We start from the raw sequence: 17,016 nt of genomic DNA, 5'->3' as shown, positions 1-17,016 counted from the left end.
AGGCCTCACTCTACCAGGTGAGCTAGAGGTTATCCCTGATCGTATGAACTTTAAACACCAGTTCACACAGTACAGTACTGGATGAGTCATCAAACATTTGAAACTGCTTTACCTGGTTAAACAGCAAGAGAAAAGACAGGGATTTTGATGTAAAAATACTTTGACACTGTTTTTTCCCCTTTTTTTAACATGTAGTTGGCATTTAACAAGACAACAGGGACACAGGATTAAAACTGGGAAAATGTATTTTAAATTTCACTGGATCTTTAAATGATGTTACATACACAGAAAATGTATCCCAATCAGTTCCACACAATTGTAAATCAGAAAAGTAAAAACAGCACCGGTATTGATGTCATTGCTGGTATCATCACTGTGTCCGTCATTACTCCGAATATAAGTACCAGAATCAGTATCACAAGATAATCAATGGGATTGGTGCATCCTTAGTTGCATTAAGTCTGTCTTGGGACACATTGGCACAACTCAGGGCACTGAGTCCCTAAAGTCAACAAGAGCTTTTTTAAAAGTTATCTCCAGAGGTCAGATTGTCGTCTGTTTCCAACTATGTACAAGATAGCTTCTGTTTCGGGTTTTTGTTATTTTACCTGTCATCATGCAGGCAGCTCCCTAAGCTTTGGCATGGCCACTTGCTGTGCCATTTCATCACATGTTTTGGCCTTTACCCTGTGTCAAACCAGGCTTCTGACATGTATGCTTAAGTATCCTTCATCAACTTTCGCCTGCTGTCCTCAGGAACTCCACTGCATACCAGCACTCTTCAAACGCTACATTTTACAGATGTATTGGCCGTGGCTGCACACGGGTTTTGCAGTTGAGGAAATATAATAGACTTGCGGTTCATAAGAGTGTTTCCAGATGTGGTGGCGGTGCGGGTGAGTGGAGGGTGTACAAACGGGAATTGTGGTGTCTTGACAGATAACACAGCATTTCTCAAACAAGCGTGACAGATGTCAATAGGTACATTTACTTCTCACAATAAACACCTTGCTGAGAGAGAAAACAGTTGTCCTACATTGCCGAAATGCATTGAAGAACGTTTCTTAATTGACTCAGCTGGCAGTGGTGAGAATGCCTCTTTGTTTGGTAAAGACTTTTCTTGAAGGCAGGGACACAATTCTCACTCACCCTCACAGAAACCCGGGGTTGAATGTCAGAAAGTGGTTCCACTGGCTTTAGTCTGCATTCTGACAATCTCAGTTAGCAGTGTTTGTGGGTGGGAAGCCAGTGGGGGATCACACTCTTGCGTCTGCACCACTGACTTCTGTTGGTTGGCTGGCGCCTGCGTCGTAGGATCTGAGAAGGAAAGCCTTAACCTCCTGGTGCTTGCTAGTGTCTCCATCCTCCCAAGGCCAACTGTAGCCTTGAGTGCAAGGCAATTACAGATTGGGGAGAAAAGGGGAAAAAAGTATTTTTTCTTAGAATCAGTGTTGACTTTAGCCATGTCAACACATCTCAAATCAATCATTTCCCCCAGAAAAGATCTGTTAGACATTTGACATTCTATCAACATCTATCCAGCTGTATAACTACTCACACTCAGGACATTTTGTAACTACATCATTTGAAAATTACAGATGGATTTTCAGCTTGTACAGTAAGTTGGCTGTCGTACGCATGTATCTATGGTGAGACAGCTTGACTTAAACAAATGGCTTTTTTTGTAATAACTATAGTACATGCATCTGTTAATGTTGGGCTGATTATCCGTTGCTGATGGCTGTCAGTCATCGACCACTGAGCCAACATCTAATTTTCTATTCCATTCCATAATTAACATTTAAAAGCCCCCACTCACCCCAGTCTCTTTGTCTGTTTATCCACATGGGTTTGCAGCGGCACTAATGGCATTTGTTGCATGCTTCAAAATGTACCAATCTTTTTAGTTGTCCGGGTTTGTTGCTACCATCACAACGTTGTTGTTTTATTTTATTCACTGGTAATGTTATATAAATCACACTGCATCCAGCAGATGGGTCAAAAAGTGACAAAGCAACATTCCAAAAAAAGTTATTATTAATTTGCAGAAACATTGCGTGCATGCATCTTCCACCTTCTCTATGACTATCTCTCCGTCTCACTTTCACTCTTATCCGTCCTTACAATTTTGCCAGCAGCAGTCCTTGTCCAAACATCGTCCATCATGATGATGTAATGTGGAAATCATCATATGGCAATTGGGTAAACATCAGCCAACCCTAGAATCTAGACAATGTCTGCATATTCAGCCAGAGATCTTGTAGTATTCCAGATTTTCTGTTCAAATCTTCATATAAAAAAACTAACTAAACTAAACTAACTAAAAACTTGTCTTTGTTTTTGTCATATCTTGCAGCATCAACAATAAATTACAGCAGCCAGAAGCTGCATCTGGAGTGCTGGAGTACGCCATGAAACATTTTGGTGAACTGGTAAGTGCTTTACTTGTTCTTTTTGTTTTTTTTCGTCTCCAAACAAAAAAGGAAACCTTATCTTTGTTTGCATTTAGAGTGAAGCTGGGACAAAAAAAAAACTTGCCCTCCTTTTTCCTTTCAGTCATTCCATTACATTAGCACAGCAGGAGGCTGCTGTAGAAGGCCTCTGTAAAAACATTTCATCAGTTATACCTGTAGAGACAGCCCTCACAAACTCAGACCTCTGATGCATTTTCAGACTAAATACGTTCTTAGTGGGCTGTACTTTATGTGGTTTATTATCCGCATACACTTCTTCATTGTAATCCTTTCCCCATACATGCAGTGTAACGTGGGGTGAGGGTCATTTGAGACACATACCCTCAAAACACCCTGGTCTTAATGTGCAGCACATGGAAAAGACATCTGCTATGCTGATCAGTAGTCAAGGGCAAGGAGCAGAATTATGGACTTTTTCATCCACTGAACAGGATGTTTGGATTTTAATTTTGTGTGAGTGTGTGTGTGTGTGTGTGTGTGTGTGTGTCTGCTGTGTATTTCTTAAAAGCTACTTGGGACTACGTAGTGCCTTTTTCCAGTGGTAAAATGACGTTATGTTTCTTACTAAAAAATACAAACAGTAATTACTTCTTAATGGCAAGTGGTTTGTAAGGTCCCTAAATAGCTTCATTGACTGTCACTCCCTGTGTGACCTCTAATGGACCAAGTTGAAAGCCACAGAACATATCACTATTTCTGTCTCTGTTTTTTGTTTCTGTTCATGTACAGAACTCCTCCTCCCTAATATCACTGAAAACCCCTCAGTGTTTCATGTTCTGCTTATATGGACCTGGTCCAGATATGAAATAACTGTCAGACACTGGACATGCATTGGACACCATCACACAGATTTTCCACATTAATTACATAAGTTGTTATTCTGATCCTTCTCCCACACTGTTGCCAAAATTGCATCATTTAGTAACTGGTTTTTGCTTGCTTGTATTTTGGATGTACTGGACAGTCTCTTTAGAATCAGTACCAGTCATGAACTCAGTGATGGTAGAACAGACAAAACAATATCTTTCTAAAATCACCAGTAAGTATTAAAAAATATGAAATTGCTATGCATTTGCATTGGGGTAATTGGTATTATGTCATTACAATGAACATGGCCAGTGCAGTTTATTTATTTTTAACATAAAAAAGCAAAACAAAACAGTTTTTTCAGTAAATTAACACATAAATACATACAGGCACAACATTGACACCAAAATCTAACACACATAAAGTGAATAAAAAAGCAAAAAAAATAAATAAAGAAAACTCTGGACCATACAGATTAATTTAAGTGAGTGAAACACTTAAAAAGACATAAAACAGCTACGAGGTTCACCTTATGAGAAAGTGAACAGAGATGGAATCAAATCATTACTCTGATGTGTAAATTCTAGTGTAAATGAGTAGGGCTGAACTCGGCCCAGAATTATGTCAGTCAAATGTGAATATTTGACAGTGTTTCTTTTTTCCCCCTGTGCAACAACAATGATGCCAACGACAGATATGAAACAAAAGCCAAAGACTGTACCATATCAAGTTGCCGTAAGCTGTAAATTCATCACTTGTATACAGACAGCAGAAGATAACGTTATCTTGGAGCCTGACTGGGCAAATCCTCTCTTCCTACAGGCAGCTGCCTCTATGTCACTCAGATGCACCATGGGCATGAGTCTGCAGCTGCCTGTAACAAGGTGCTTTGCAATAACTATCAGTCTAAAAACACATGCAAGACAGTAACAGTAGTGCACACAGTACAAAGTAGTGTAAAAAGTAACAATAAATATCATCAGTTAAGAAAAAGCCAAATGATACAAGTGAGTTTTTTTAGAAGAAATTTCAGAGGTCACTGAGTTCGTCTGCCTGAGATCCTTAGATAGGGAGTTCTGCAGTTGAGGGGCCTGGACAGCAAAAGCTTTGTCACCTTTAGTGACAAGTCTGTGATCAGACTCATAGGGAATTAATGAGCTTGGCCATTCAAGACTTTCAAAACAAGCACTAAAATCAATTCTAAAAGTCACAGGTAACCAGTGAAGGGCAGTGAAGATCGGTGTGATGTCGCTTCTCTTAGTATGAGTTAAAGGCTGACAGCAGCGCTGTGTATGAGTCAATCTTTGGATGTCTCATCCGCTGATGCCTGAATAAAGTGTGTTGCCGTAATCAGGTCTGGAGGAGATAAGAGCATGGATCACCTTTTCTTAATTTGCAAAGGAAAGAAATGAACTGATCTTTGTTTTATGTCTCAGTTGGGCAAAGCAGGACTGTACCACTTTAGTCACTTGGGCACCAAAAGACAGCAAACATAGTATTGTCTAATAGAATGCATTCACTTGATTTTTAATGAAGTGGATATTTTTAGCCTAAAATCTGGCCAAATGTTTTTTTTACCCAACCATTAGGACTCCAGTGGAAAAGGTCTTTCCTTCTGCCTTTGTGAATTGCATTTATGCTTCTGTGTAAAAGCATATTAAAAGTGAAAAGACTGAGTAAAAGCCATTTCACTGTGCACTTCCAGGAAACCTTGTTTATGAGGTGACCCTATGAAAAGCTTTACTGTGGGAGAATGCAGGGTTTCCTTGTTTAGTTTTTTAGGAATCAAAGGTTGGGTGAGATCTATGTACATAATCATTGGTTGATGTCTCCCAAAGAGGAGAGGTCACTTTCACAGAAGGTTAGTATTTAGATATAACAAGACCAGGACTGATTTATAAAGTTGGGAATCTCCAGTCTGCCATACAGTATAATAATGAAAGCTGTGAAAGTCTTTTCCTGATTGTGAAAGGACTAGGACTGGAGTTTCAACACTCTTTGTTAACACACACACAAAAAAAACAGTTTGTTAAATTGTCAAATGGTTCAGATAATAAACACGTTTGGCATAAGTGATGAAATGCAGAAAAGTGGTTTAGGTTAATTGCATGGATTTTTATAGTTGCATGGTTCCAGTTCCATGTTTCGTTCTTGACTCCTTTGTGCTTTTGTCTACTAGGAAATCCAAGCCACTTGGTATGAGAAGCTCCATGAGTGGGAGGATGCCCTGGTATCATATGACAAGAAGATTGACATGAACAAAGAGGATCCAGAGCTCATCCTGGGCAGAATGCGTTGCTTAGAGGCCCTGGGAGAATGGTATGTCAGTAGTTATATTTGTTGTGAGTTCATTCGGGCTGCAACATGTTGTTCAAGTCAGTGTTCTAGCCTTCAGGTCTCAGATTCATTGATATACATTTCTCTATATAAATACTTAGTGTCACCATTGATGTTTGCAGACTTTCTTCAGTTTACCATAAGTTAGTTTCTTTAACATACTGCCATGGGCTTTTAGTGTAAATGTATTGTGTGAGTTGCTGAAGTGATAAAATCGAGAAGAAATTGGTTTCTTCAACCTTACCTCTATTGGATAACGACACTGTCTGAGGTAGTATACTTGCTGTGAGCTATTCCATCTCCTATTTTTTATTTGCGTGGGCAGCCTTGTCCTAACAACTCATGACATTAGGCCTTTGATGACTGGGCGAAAGGAGAGAGAAAGGTTCCTCTGAGTAATTTTACCGGGTAAAGCATGAACAGGCATCCAACGGCAGTAATAGGCGCCGCCACTCCAATGAAACCTCACCACAGCCGAGGCTCAACTCCATAACGACCGCCCACTCTTCAAAGAGCACTTTTTTTTTTAGGGAAAAAGAAAGTCACAGGTTGTCCAAGGGATCCAAATATGTGGATCGTCACAGAACTCATGACGCTAAGCAGATGTTAATTTGCTTATGTAACCTGCCTCCTTGTGCCATTGTTGTATACCCTGTGAGTCATTTCACAAGAAATGATTCAGTAATTTTACACGAAAGTGATTCAGCTGAAGAGAGGCTTTGTGTTTATGTTTGTGTGTGGATGGGTAAGACTGGGAGATGATATAATAGATGACCAGGCCATTAGTCAGAAGAGATCAGACTTAAGAGAACACTTTGTTCCCTGTTGAGGTAAGGTAAGGGGATATATTGTAGCAGTGTTCTCTGCGATAATGCATGATAATGTATTTGACAGTTGGACTCAAACATTATTTGAGTATTGGACAGTTCTCAAGCAACCTCCAGTACAGAATGACCATCTTCAGTTTTGATGTTATTTAATCAAGGGTATTGACCAGAAATTAATGAATACCTAATTAAAAAGGACTTCGAATTAGCTGAGTCATCACTGCTACAGTGGTGAGTCATTTTAGCGTTAATGTGTCAGTTTGAGGTAATAAACTACCCCCTATATTCTTACCTGTCCAGCATACTGTATGCAATGCAGTTCTATTTGTTAGTCTCAAATTGTAAACCCCACTAATCTCTCTTTTTTTTTTTTTAGCAGAGTTTGTCAGTGTTTGGAAATATTTTCATTATTTTGAGACATCCCCTTTGACACAAGTAATAAATAGCTGCTTTTATTTAATAAAAACAAATCAAAACAAACAAACATGTATATTTTCATAGTTATAGTTGACTGAATCCGCTTTTACGTCTGGAACCTCCCATCTACACCGGGGCTGAGAGACACCCTTGTTGAGAACTTGGCTTAGATTCCAGAGTTATTCTCTTATCCTGAAGCCTTCTTAAGGAATCTAATCCTGTTTAATCAGCGGTGGGAACCTCTTGCGACCGCATGCCTTTGCTGACATCAACTCCAGCAGGATTCAAACCCTGGACCTTCTGCATGGAAGACGAGTGTACTAGGGAGGCCCTTCATAGTTATAGTTGACTAATGTATGTAAACTTGCCATCATAGGAACAGTTTTCACAGTCTTTTGTAGTCCTTGTTGAGCAAGAGTGGCAATTCTCCATTGACCAATTGATGGAGTACAGTGTTTCTAGCTCCACCTTATAGTATCGGATAAGTGGGTCAGGTACCTCAGTAGTGAGGTGATGACGGAGTGCCAAGTAGCTCAGTAGGTAGAGTGGACCTCCCATGTCCAAAGGTAATATCGTTGCCACAGTGGCCACAGGTTTGCTTCCAGTCTGCATCCACTTGCTGCATGTCATTGCTTTCTCCGCTTTCACGGTTAACACTGTCTCATCAAATAAAGGCAAAAAGCTGGAAATAAAAATCAAGGTGATGATAAAAAAAGAATGGAATGGGTGATTCTTTTGCTACCCTCCACAATTTTTGACGATGGAAAGTGAAAAACTACCGTTCTAATGTGCAGTGAACCGAACTCAAATGAACCAGACTGCTTGGTGGAAACAAGGCTTTGGTTCTGTTATACTTCATATATCAATGGACTAATTACAGGAGCTGTTTTATATCTGACAAATGTTGCTATTTGGCACTCCAGTTCGAGCATGCAGCTTTTTGGCATGTGGTGCCTTGGGGATGGAGGCCTGTGTGTCTGATAAAGCCACCTTTTGATACTCCTGCATAGCTTCTAATTACAGGTGTGGCAATTAAAAAGAAAAAAGAAAAGATTTTGCCACACAGCTGATCTGTTAACAACTATTAAGCATGAAAAGCAATGTTACTAAAATAAGAGCATTTCAGGGTTGAATTTGGGAAAGGCTTTTTTTTTTTTGGTATCATCTACATGAGTAGATTTTGGCAAGAATTTACTGCAAAATACCAGGATGTCAATTCCCTGTAGTCAGCACTAGTTGATGCTCGTATGTTAAAATGCTTTTCACACCCTTACAGGTGTTTCCAGTGTTTATTCTTGCTGATTAGTTTCTGTTCAGGTCGAACTTGGGTAGAGATATGCTGGGAATGACGTGATATCACCAAAAGTCATATTCTAACAAAAGCAGGGAAGGTGTAATAGACCTTTTGGACATTTTGGCGTGTCACAGCAGGTAAAGTACAGGTAGTCACTTTTAATGTTTTGAATTACAGCAATCTAAAAAAAAAAATACATTCCATTGAGGTGAGCTAGTTCCAGGGTCCTGGTCTTGTGCATGCTGGCTCAGTGTCCTTGCTTACGGAATCACTCAATGAAGCTGAGTTTGTTACCATGCACCATGGAAACGGTCAATTTTCCTGTCCAAACAGGTACAAGGAAACTTAAAAGAGAGATGTCAATCGAGCACAGTTGGCACATGATCCCACAGTCCTAAGAAGAGATCTTATCAGGCACATGTGAAAACCCCTGTGTCAGTGGACCAACAGTTTGTAGTGTAGGGCCTTTGAAAGACTCTTTACATTAAATAAACATGTCCTTTTGAGATTTATTTTAGCAACTTTTCAATTGAAATTCCGAAGATGTGAATAATGGTCTGCTGAGTCAAATTATAAATTGAGCTCTTCCTTCGGCTGGACCGTCTTTGTTTGTCAGCTGTAGACACATACGCCCAATGTACCAGAGCTTTTTGTACTTGTTGCTTTCATGTTATACGATAGCCAGGCAGCTGGAGAACGGCTTCACTTCACTGACCCCCATCCAAACTGGCCTCTCTCTTTTTCTCTGTCTGTGCCTCCCGCTTTCTCTCCTTCATCTAAGCTCACTCCAGCATCCTGCCTGTAAAACACATGCGGTGGGTTTGATCTCCTCCTGGACAATGCCGCACTGATTGTTGTTAATGAGGAATTAGTCTTGGTTAGATGCACCTGACCCCGACAGGGAACATCCATCTGTTTGCTGGAATACTTGATTTTATCATACTGCTTTGAGACGGTACACTGATTTAAGATGTTCATCTTTAAGAACAAATGAAGAAATAAATGATTGCAGATGTAAATGAAACCAAGTCTTATCATCTTATCATCTTTGGCAGGAAGTTCTTGGCCATTCTGGTGAAGGGTTTTTTCATTTGTTGTTTGGCACAGGAAAAGTGAATTAAGTGTCTTAACATGTATGTATTATCATTAGGACTTGGAGCTTAGAAGAGCCTCTTTTGTTTTTCCAAGGATAAAGATCAGACCTATACAATGCAGCGTCACTTTAGACAAGTTGTAAATGCTTTTGTTTTTGCAGTTTTACTGCAGTTGTCAAATTCATGTCAGTCAGAGTGAGTGCTTCATCCTCATCATGTTTTGCAGAAGAATTCTACCATTTGTCTATGTCTGTTCTATATTTAGCTGTAATTTTTCCACACAGGTCTCAGACACCATGTGATATATATCAGTTTAGATGGCATTGCACAATGACGGAGCATTATTCTAGGTTGCTGAGAATACTTTCTTGCACTGCTTGATCGAGTGTCTTGTAGGCCTGTCAAGATAATTACATTATTAGCTTATTGTACAATATATGGACGTGATTGCAATATTATTACCTACATATTGCCCATTGTGTTTACATATGTATTTGTTTACATAAGATGCCAACAACATTTGAGCCAACATGATGCCAGAATTAACACTTGGGTGCACACTTTTTTTTCTCTCTTCACCCCTGCTTACTTGCACGAGTCCAAAGAAAATAAAACAACACTTCAAAGATGACACAGTGTAGCTTACCAGTATCTCTGAGCTGCACTTTTGCAGTAGAAGAGACACGATCCTGCTAAATATTGCTTGCCAAACCCTGGCAACAAGGTAAAAAGCCAGTTATTTGTAGTTTTACCCTCCAAAAACTTAATCCTCCACTCTGTACATCTACCAGCAAGCTGCCCTGCTCACAGGCCTTCCATCCAAGGGAGCCAATTGCAGCACACTGGCCGTATTATGGAGGTGACTAAGGTGTTCCTGGAGCTTCACTAAGCTTGTCTGTTAGTCGCAAGAGGCATTACTTGCTTTATTTTTTGTTGACCAAATTTTGTATCAACTCTCAAACTGAAGAATTTTGGGCTACGTCAATTAAGGTACTATAATTTTATATATACTTTTTTGTACATATTAGAAGGTGTTAATTACTTTTTAAAAATAAGTTAAATATTTTATGTTACTTTATTATGTTATCATTATATCATTGGCATTAAACAGTCTCAGAATTACAATATCATTTATTGCAATTATATCTGGGATAATATATCATCCAACAAAAGCAGTTATCATGACAGGCCTACATGTAGCCATACTGCAGTCTATATAGTAATACTCTTGACTAAATACCTGATAGGGCCAAATAGACCAAATAAGGGACCTGATGACAGCTCAGATCAGTTTCTGATTAACTGATGTCATTGCCGTGAACATGGGACTCAACAAATCTGCATCTGCTTTTTCTGTAATCTGAAGCCTGCGGTTAATGTTTTCCAGGGGCCAGTTGCACCAGCAGTGCTGTGAGGAGTGGACGCTGGTGAGCGAGGAAACCCAGGCCAAGATGGCTCGTATGGCTGCTGCTGCCGCCTGGGGTCTAGGTAACTAGCCGCTCAAAGTCTTCATGTCAGATATTAACGAGCAATGAAAAATATTTGGAAGAAAAGGTCAACAATGAACTATATAGTAGCAGTCAGCTGAGTTTTAAGAGAAAAGTTGTGCATGGAGCATTTAGGCTATCCTCTGCCTGACTCAGAGCAACAATGCAATCAGACCAAGCAGCAATGAAAACACTGACAGCTCTTGCCAAACCCCCCCTCACATAACCAGATGGGAATGGTATCCAGTCAAAACATTGACATATCGTAACGTGCAATGGTGGAGAAAAGCAGGGGCCACACTGTAGAAGCATCCTCTGAGGTTTGTGGTCTGTGGCTTTGACTGTATTAAGTCAATCGTAAACCCTGAGATGAAACCTAAACAGCAGGCTCTTCTATCTGAAGACTCAGACCGTCTTTTATTGTTGTTGTTGTTGGGAAGCAAAATGTTGAGGTTGCAGTCACTGATATTTTAACAAGATGAGATGGAGTGAAGTTCAAAACAGCAGCGATTGACTTCCAAGCTTGAATCTGCCTCATTCTTGCCAAGTTACGTCTCAAAACATCCACTAATAACCTGTTTTTGTGCTTTCTTGTAACTAATTTGTCCAGGGCACTGGGACAGCATGGAGGAGTACACGTGTATGATCCCAAGAGACACACATGATGGCGCCTTTTATAGAGCAGTGCTAGCTCTGCATCAGGACCTCTTCTCATTGGCTCAGCAGGTGGGTTACATCACCACTCACAAATACATTCCAGTTGATAAGATTTTCTCCCACTTAATGTACCTTAAAAGTCTATATTTTTAGAAAACATCTCCTAAAGACATGCCACATGGGAATTTGCCAAGCCTTGTGGTTTCTGGAATTTCCATTAGTCTGTATAGCAAGGTATGAAAAGTTAAAATCATTGGAAAGCAACACTGTAGAGAAACATAAAAATTGCCTTACGGCTTTTCCAGACAGGATCATATTTCCCCATCAGCTCAGGCTTTTCATTAAAAGGAGTCAGATGCACAAGGTTTTTTTTTCTTTTTTTCCTTTTACAATGTGGTACTTCCTTGGTGTGGAAATGTTACGTAACTCTTGAAATAGTAAATCATCACAGCATTTAGCCTCAAACAAATACAGAGTCCGTTTCCCCTCCTGTCTGCCTGTCAACAAGGTCCAGTGGAGGTCAGGGTGGTGTTTTCCTCATTTTATAAAGGTTGGGAGTGTTAGGTGAGCTCATGCTCCCCGAAGATGAATTAGTTCGAGCTGGATGCCAGCACATCTAAAGAACACAAGCTCCAACACCAACACTGGTAAACACCTGCTTCTCCAATTTCCCTGGACTCATCCTCCAAGTCCCCTTTTCACCACAAAGCCCGGGAGACCTGGTCTCTGTGCCCCCCTCATCCATCCACAGCCACCCTCCCTCCTCTAATTTGGAGATTAGATCCAGGTGTGGCCTATAGGATTTTAAATCAGCTGAAGAGGGAAAGCAGACTTTTGACTTTTGGAGACAGTGAGGCCAGTCACAATGAATGAGGAGGAATGAAAAGCAGATGGAGCGAGGGTGAAAGCTTAAATGTCAACATGAGCTCAGTCTAGTCTTCCGGATGTGGTTGGTAATCCTTGCGCTTAAATCCTTTTGATTCTATAGGGCTGTTCCTTTGCTCCTGCTATACCCCCAACAACCAGACATGTGCTCCAGGAGCTGTGGCGTGCAACTTTGTGAAGGGTTTCAGGTTACTTTGCTATATACATCTCAGTGTTTGGTCTGTTCCAGCAATGATGTATAGACACAGCAGTCATGTTCCCTGCAGTAAAGCAGTCTGCAACATTAATGATGTAGTTTCCTCTAGCGGTTGATTTGGCCCTTAACATTCACATAGAGGCCCTCATATCACACTGTAGTGATACAGTAATCTCACTGGACTTAACCCGTTGTAAGTACCAGTGTGCAACCTTTATATAAGAGACTGGGTCACGGTTTGTTTGTGCTGCCAGAAGTCAGACACTGCATTTATCAGGAGTCGTCTGGACTGCACATTTTCAATGAGGCCCCAGTGCAGTAATTCAGGAGTAAACAGGACCATAACCGAGTGGAGGCTGTAAAGAAGCAGCCTCATTGTCACCTCGTCCCAACCACCCTCCCATAACCCCTCCTCTTGTTGTGCATGCCTGAAGAGGTGTTTAGGCACGCCATTCCTCCTTTCCCTCCCCGCAAAAAAATAATTGGTGGGAGTCAGTCTGAAACAGCTGTGTGTCCTGGCCTCAGAGAACTTCCTCAGTCATCCTCCCTCATTTTACCTTCCCACTAATAACAGTTCCCAAAAACATTGGCTGTAGAGGCCCGAGAAATCATCACGTTTTCAGCCACAGTACTTGTGTCCTTGTTTGTCCCTTTTGCTGCTCTGGATCAGGTCTTTCTCACAGTTAAGGTTTTTCCACCCCTCAGGGTTCTCACTGGTGATGGAATGTCTGCAGTATCGTTGAATTTGGAGAACTGCAGTCCTGTTACGAAAAGTCAGGGAGCTGGAAGTTAACAGATGAGTCAGTATTATTCAGTAATATACCCAAAAAACAGGAAGGTAGGAAAACATTCTTAGGGCATGAATGTTCTCGGACAGTTGGTTCTCAGTTGTTGGTTGGTCACGAAAACATTTGGGAATGTGCATCATGGTGGGAATGGTCCGTGACTAACAACCCTTGTTTGAATTCTTCTTTATCACTCTCCAATTCCTCTCCCTTTTTCTGAATGTGCATACAAATTTGGGCTGTTTTTAATGCCTCCATGCTGGTGACAGCTGTGGCCAGAGGCAGCATGTTTTCAGGTTGTCCTTCTGTCTGTTCCATTCTTATAAATGCGACATCTTAAAAACACCCTGAGGGGATTTCCTCAAGTTTGGCACTAACGTCCACTTGGACTCAAAGATGAACTGATTCGATTTTGGGTGTCAAAGGCCAAGGTGACTGTGAACTTGTGTCCATCTCACTCTTGTGAACATAATATCTGAGAAACACTTAAAGGGAATTTCACAAAATTTTGGCAAAAACGTCCACTCGATGAACTGATCATAATTTGGTGGTCCAAAGTCACTGTGACCTCACAAAACATGTTTTTAGCTGTAGCTCAAGAATTCATTGATGACGAAATTTCATACAAGTGTCTAATAGGATAAAATGATGAAGTGATGACATTTTATATCTAAAAGGTCAAAGGTTTATTTATTATTCAGCGCCATAACTCAGGAACAAGAAGGAGGGACATTTGGTCAGATACTGAATTGATCCATATTTGAAACATTGTCTGCTGTCATGGCTACATATCAGACTGGACAGACATGGATGTAAACTGTAACTTGACTAGTTGGTGGAGACATACAACCACAAGACGGGTATTTCAAGTTTTTTTTTAGATAGATTTGATATCCACAGCCATGGTTACATAATTTTCACACTGTGCTCTCAACAGTTCATTTCCCTCTCCTCATAAAACACTTGGCACTTAGCAGTGCCTCAAATTATTTTGCTATACAAGCAAGCGTTCTAGTCCTAGTTGCACTAATGTGCCACCGTTGGCTGCACTTAAGTGAAAAGGGTGTGAGCAGCAAGCAATAACATGCTTCCCTTCATTTGTACAAAGTGTTATTATTCCCTGGGTTTAGTCCATTCCCAGCTGGTCCTGATGCAAGAAGTTTTAAGGACGGTGTGACATTGTGTCATGGTACATACTTGGGCCATGTTAGCCTTGTGTGTTTGAGGATATGCCATTATTGCTTTTTGTGAGCTTTACCGAAGAATCTTGTGGAGGAAACAAATTGAATTATGGATTAAACCTGTGCTCCTCATGTCGAGCATTAACTGCGACTTCAGAAGCTAACAGTGTCACAATTCAGACAGATATGATTTCATTAAAAGATCAAACTGTAAATGATTTTTTTTTTTTTCCATGTAGTGTATTGACAAAGCAAGAGACCTCTTGGATGCTGAGCTGACGGCCATGGCTGGAGAGAGCTACAGTCGAGCCTACGGGGTGAGTGTTCTGCTAAATCTGCCAAAATATTCAACACCTGACATAAGTCGACCATATTATTCTTCATTGCATTCATGTGCAGGGAGATTATGCTATGGCAAGAAAATTTTAGTCAAGTGATGATTTCTCAAAGTTTAATTGTCTGACCTAGCTTCTTTTGAAGTCAAAAGCATAAATATTTAGTTCCTCCACTGCACGATGCTTAATGTGTGTGGAATTATCTAAGCAACATATCAAATCAAAGTTCAAATCCAAAACAGCAGTGTTCCTCTCATACAGATATCTTCAGGTAACATTATCGTGAAATCCATTTGATCCTAGTTGATTTTGATGTACATACCGTAGCTGTTCAACATGAACAGCAGACACACTTCAGCGGGCCTCAAGACTCTGGATGTTGTTACAAATGGCAGCTGTAAACAAAGACATCAAATAAAAACGACTAGCCTTTTCTGACAGATGCCACACAAGAAGGTCCAGTGGATGGCTGAAATTCATCCAATACTGTAGATTCTGATCCAAGAGTAGCTAAACCATAGAGTTTTGACTGAAGTGCGTCTTCCCTGGAAATTAAAAAAATACCTCTAGAACATGAAGAAAGTAGCAACCTGGGTAGGGCTGGGAGGGTGGGCTAAGACACACCCAGTCACTCCTCTCTGCTGTGGAGAGGAAGAGGGGAGGAGGCAGGCCCCCAGGAGAACCGCTGAGCCTTGCAGCAAATTTTTCCCGGGGGCCCAAAAAGCATTTACCCATAGACCACCACTGTAAAAGACATGTCTGTAAAATTGCTGACAGGACACCTTGAACTGCAAACAAAGTCAGTTAAGAGTCTTTCTATTCAGAATTTCTGATATATGGTGGTTTCATGTCTGTAAAAATATCAAGCCAGGAAAAGCAATTTAAAAATCTGCAATGTCATCACAATGTGAAGTCTGTTAGCCAAGCGGGAACTCATGGGCGGACCAGCAGGAGAAACATTACTTTGGTGTGGGTAAACTCGGAAACTAAAAAACATTTTTGGCGCATGTGCCGGGTGAGAAACTCCATTGGAATGAAAAGGCACCATCTTGGCATCCGGTATCTAGTTATTATTAAAATCCATGGGAGGAGGGTGGGTTGTTTGTTGATGAAAGCTGCCACCATATACGTCACTTGCCACCAGATCAGCTAATAGCAAAATTATATTGCAATTGCTGGGTTTCAACCAGTAGAGGGCAATGGCTATGCATATTTTTGTAGTAACACATTATGTAGAATTCAAATACTTTGCACTAAAATGTCAAGACTCTGACCTGAATCCATCTGCAGCACTACTACTGTAAATACCCATTTACATTGTTTTTCAGCTGAAAAAGGTGGTGGTGGGGGTTTAGTTACTCTTCAGTGGTCCATTTTTTATTGCACAGAAAGGACTTTTGCAACTACAAAAATAATAATAATAGTGTTTTAAGAATGAATGTGGCTGTGTTTGTTTCCCAGGCCATGGTGTCTTGCCAGATGCTGTCGGAGCTAGAGGAGGTGATCCAGTATAAGTTGGTGCCAGAGAGGAGGGACATCATCAGGGAAACATGGTGGGAGAGGCTTCAGGTAACTTTAGCGCGTGATATATGGACACACACACACACACACACACACACACACACACACTCACGTGTGTGACTACAAATGTAAAGCAGATGTTGGAAAGGCTACTGTTACTAATGGGAAACATTACATGCCAGACACCAAACATACACACACTACTACCTCAGTGAGTAAGGATTCACAACTTGCACATTTCTTTCTTTGTTTTTACATTTGAAAATAAATTTAAAATACATCTGTAGAAGTAGAATCATGGTGGGCTCTGGTAAGTGTTATTTACAGTGCACGGACAAACAAACTAGCTACAATCTGTTCAAATTAGTTTATCTGTAATTGAGTCACAACCTTGCAGCTACGTCTACTGTAACTACAAAAATTACTCGATAATTGATTAGTTCATTGATGGAAAATTAATCAGCAACTCATTTGAACGATTCAGATCAGATTTAGATAATGTTTGTACTGGCCGGTGGGCAGTGCTTGGTTTCCCCCTTGACTGTTTTCAACATGATGGACAGGTCACAAACTTTTTTCTTTTATGGCTAAACAGTACACTAAAATATGTTTTTGAAAACATTTGAGGAGAGAAATAGGCAATGCAGTTAGAAAATCTTGATTCACATTTGGTCAGTGCTGCCTAGTTTGGCAGTTTGACTGCAGTTCACAAGCAGTGA

The 17,016-nt window shown here is 40.5% G+C and overlaps 1 protein-coding gene across 2 annotated transcripts in view; it reads left to right on the top strand.

Annotated features, from left to right (window-relative positions):
- Window positions 1–17,016, top strand: part of mtor (mechanistic target of rapamycin kinase) — a 111,123-nt gene that overhangs the window by 56,572 nt on the left and 37,535 nt on the right. For both annotated transcript variants that reach the window (XM_049581025.1, XM_049581024.1), the window contains 6 exons: window positions 2,357–2,432; window positions 5,461–5,600; window positions 10,638–10,738; window positions 11,348–11,463; window positions 14,681–14,758; window positions 16,238–16,345. In XM_049581025.1, the coding sequence (XP_049436982.1) occupies window positions 2,357–2,432; window positions 5,461–5,600; window positions 10,638–10,738; window positions 11,348–11,463; window positions 14,681–14,758; window positions 16,238–16,345 (619 nt within the window). The remainder of the gene's footprint in view (window positions 1–2,356; window positions 2,433–5,460; window positions 5,601–10,637; window positions 10,739–11,347; window positions 11,464–14,680; window positions 14,759–16,237; window positions 16,346–17,016) is intronic.

Source organism: Epinephelus fuscoguttatus, linkage group LG7 (genome assembly GCF_011397635.1).
Source record: "Epinephelus fuscoguttatus linkage group LG7, E.fuscoguttatus.final_Chr_v1".
NCBI lineage: Eukaryota > Metazoa > Chordata > Actinopteri > Perciformes > Serranidae > Epinephelus > Epinephelus fuscoguttatus.
The sequence above is the reverse complement of the archived record's forward strand: the minus strand, read 5'-3'. Positions and strand labels throughout refer to the sequence as shown.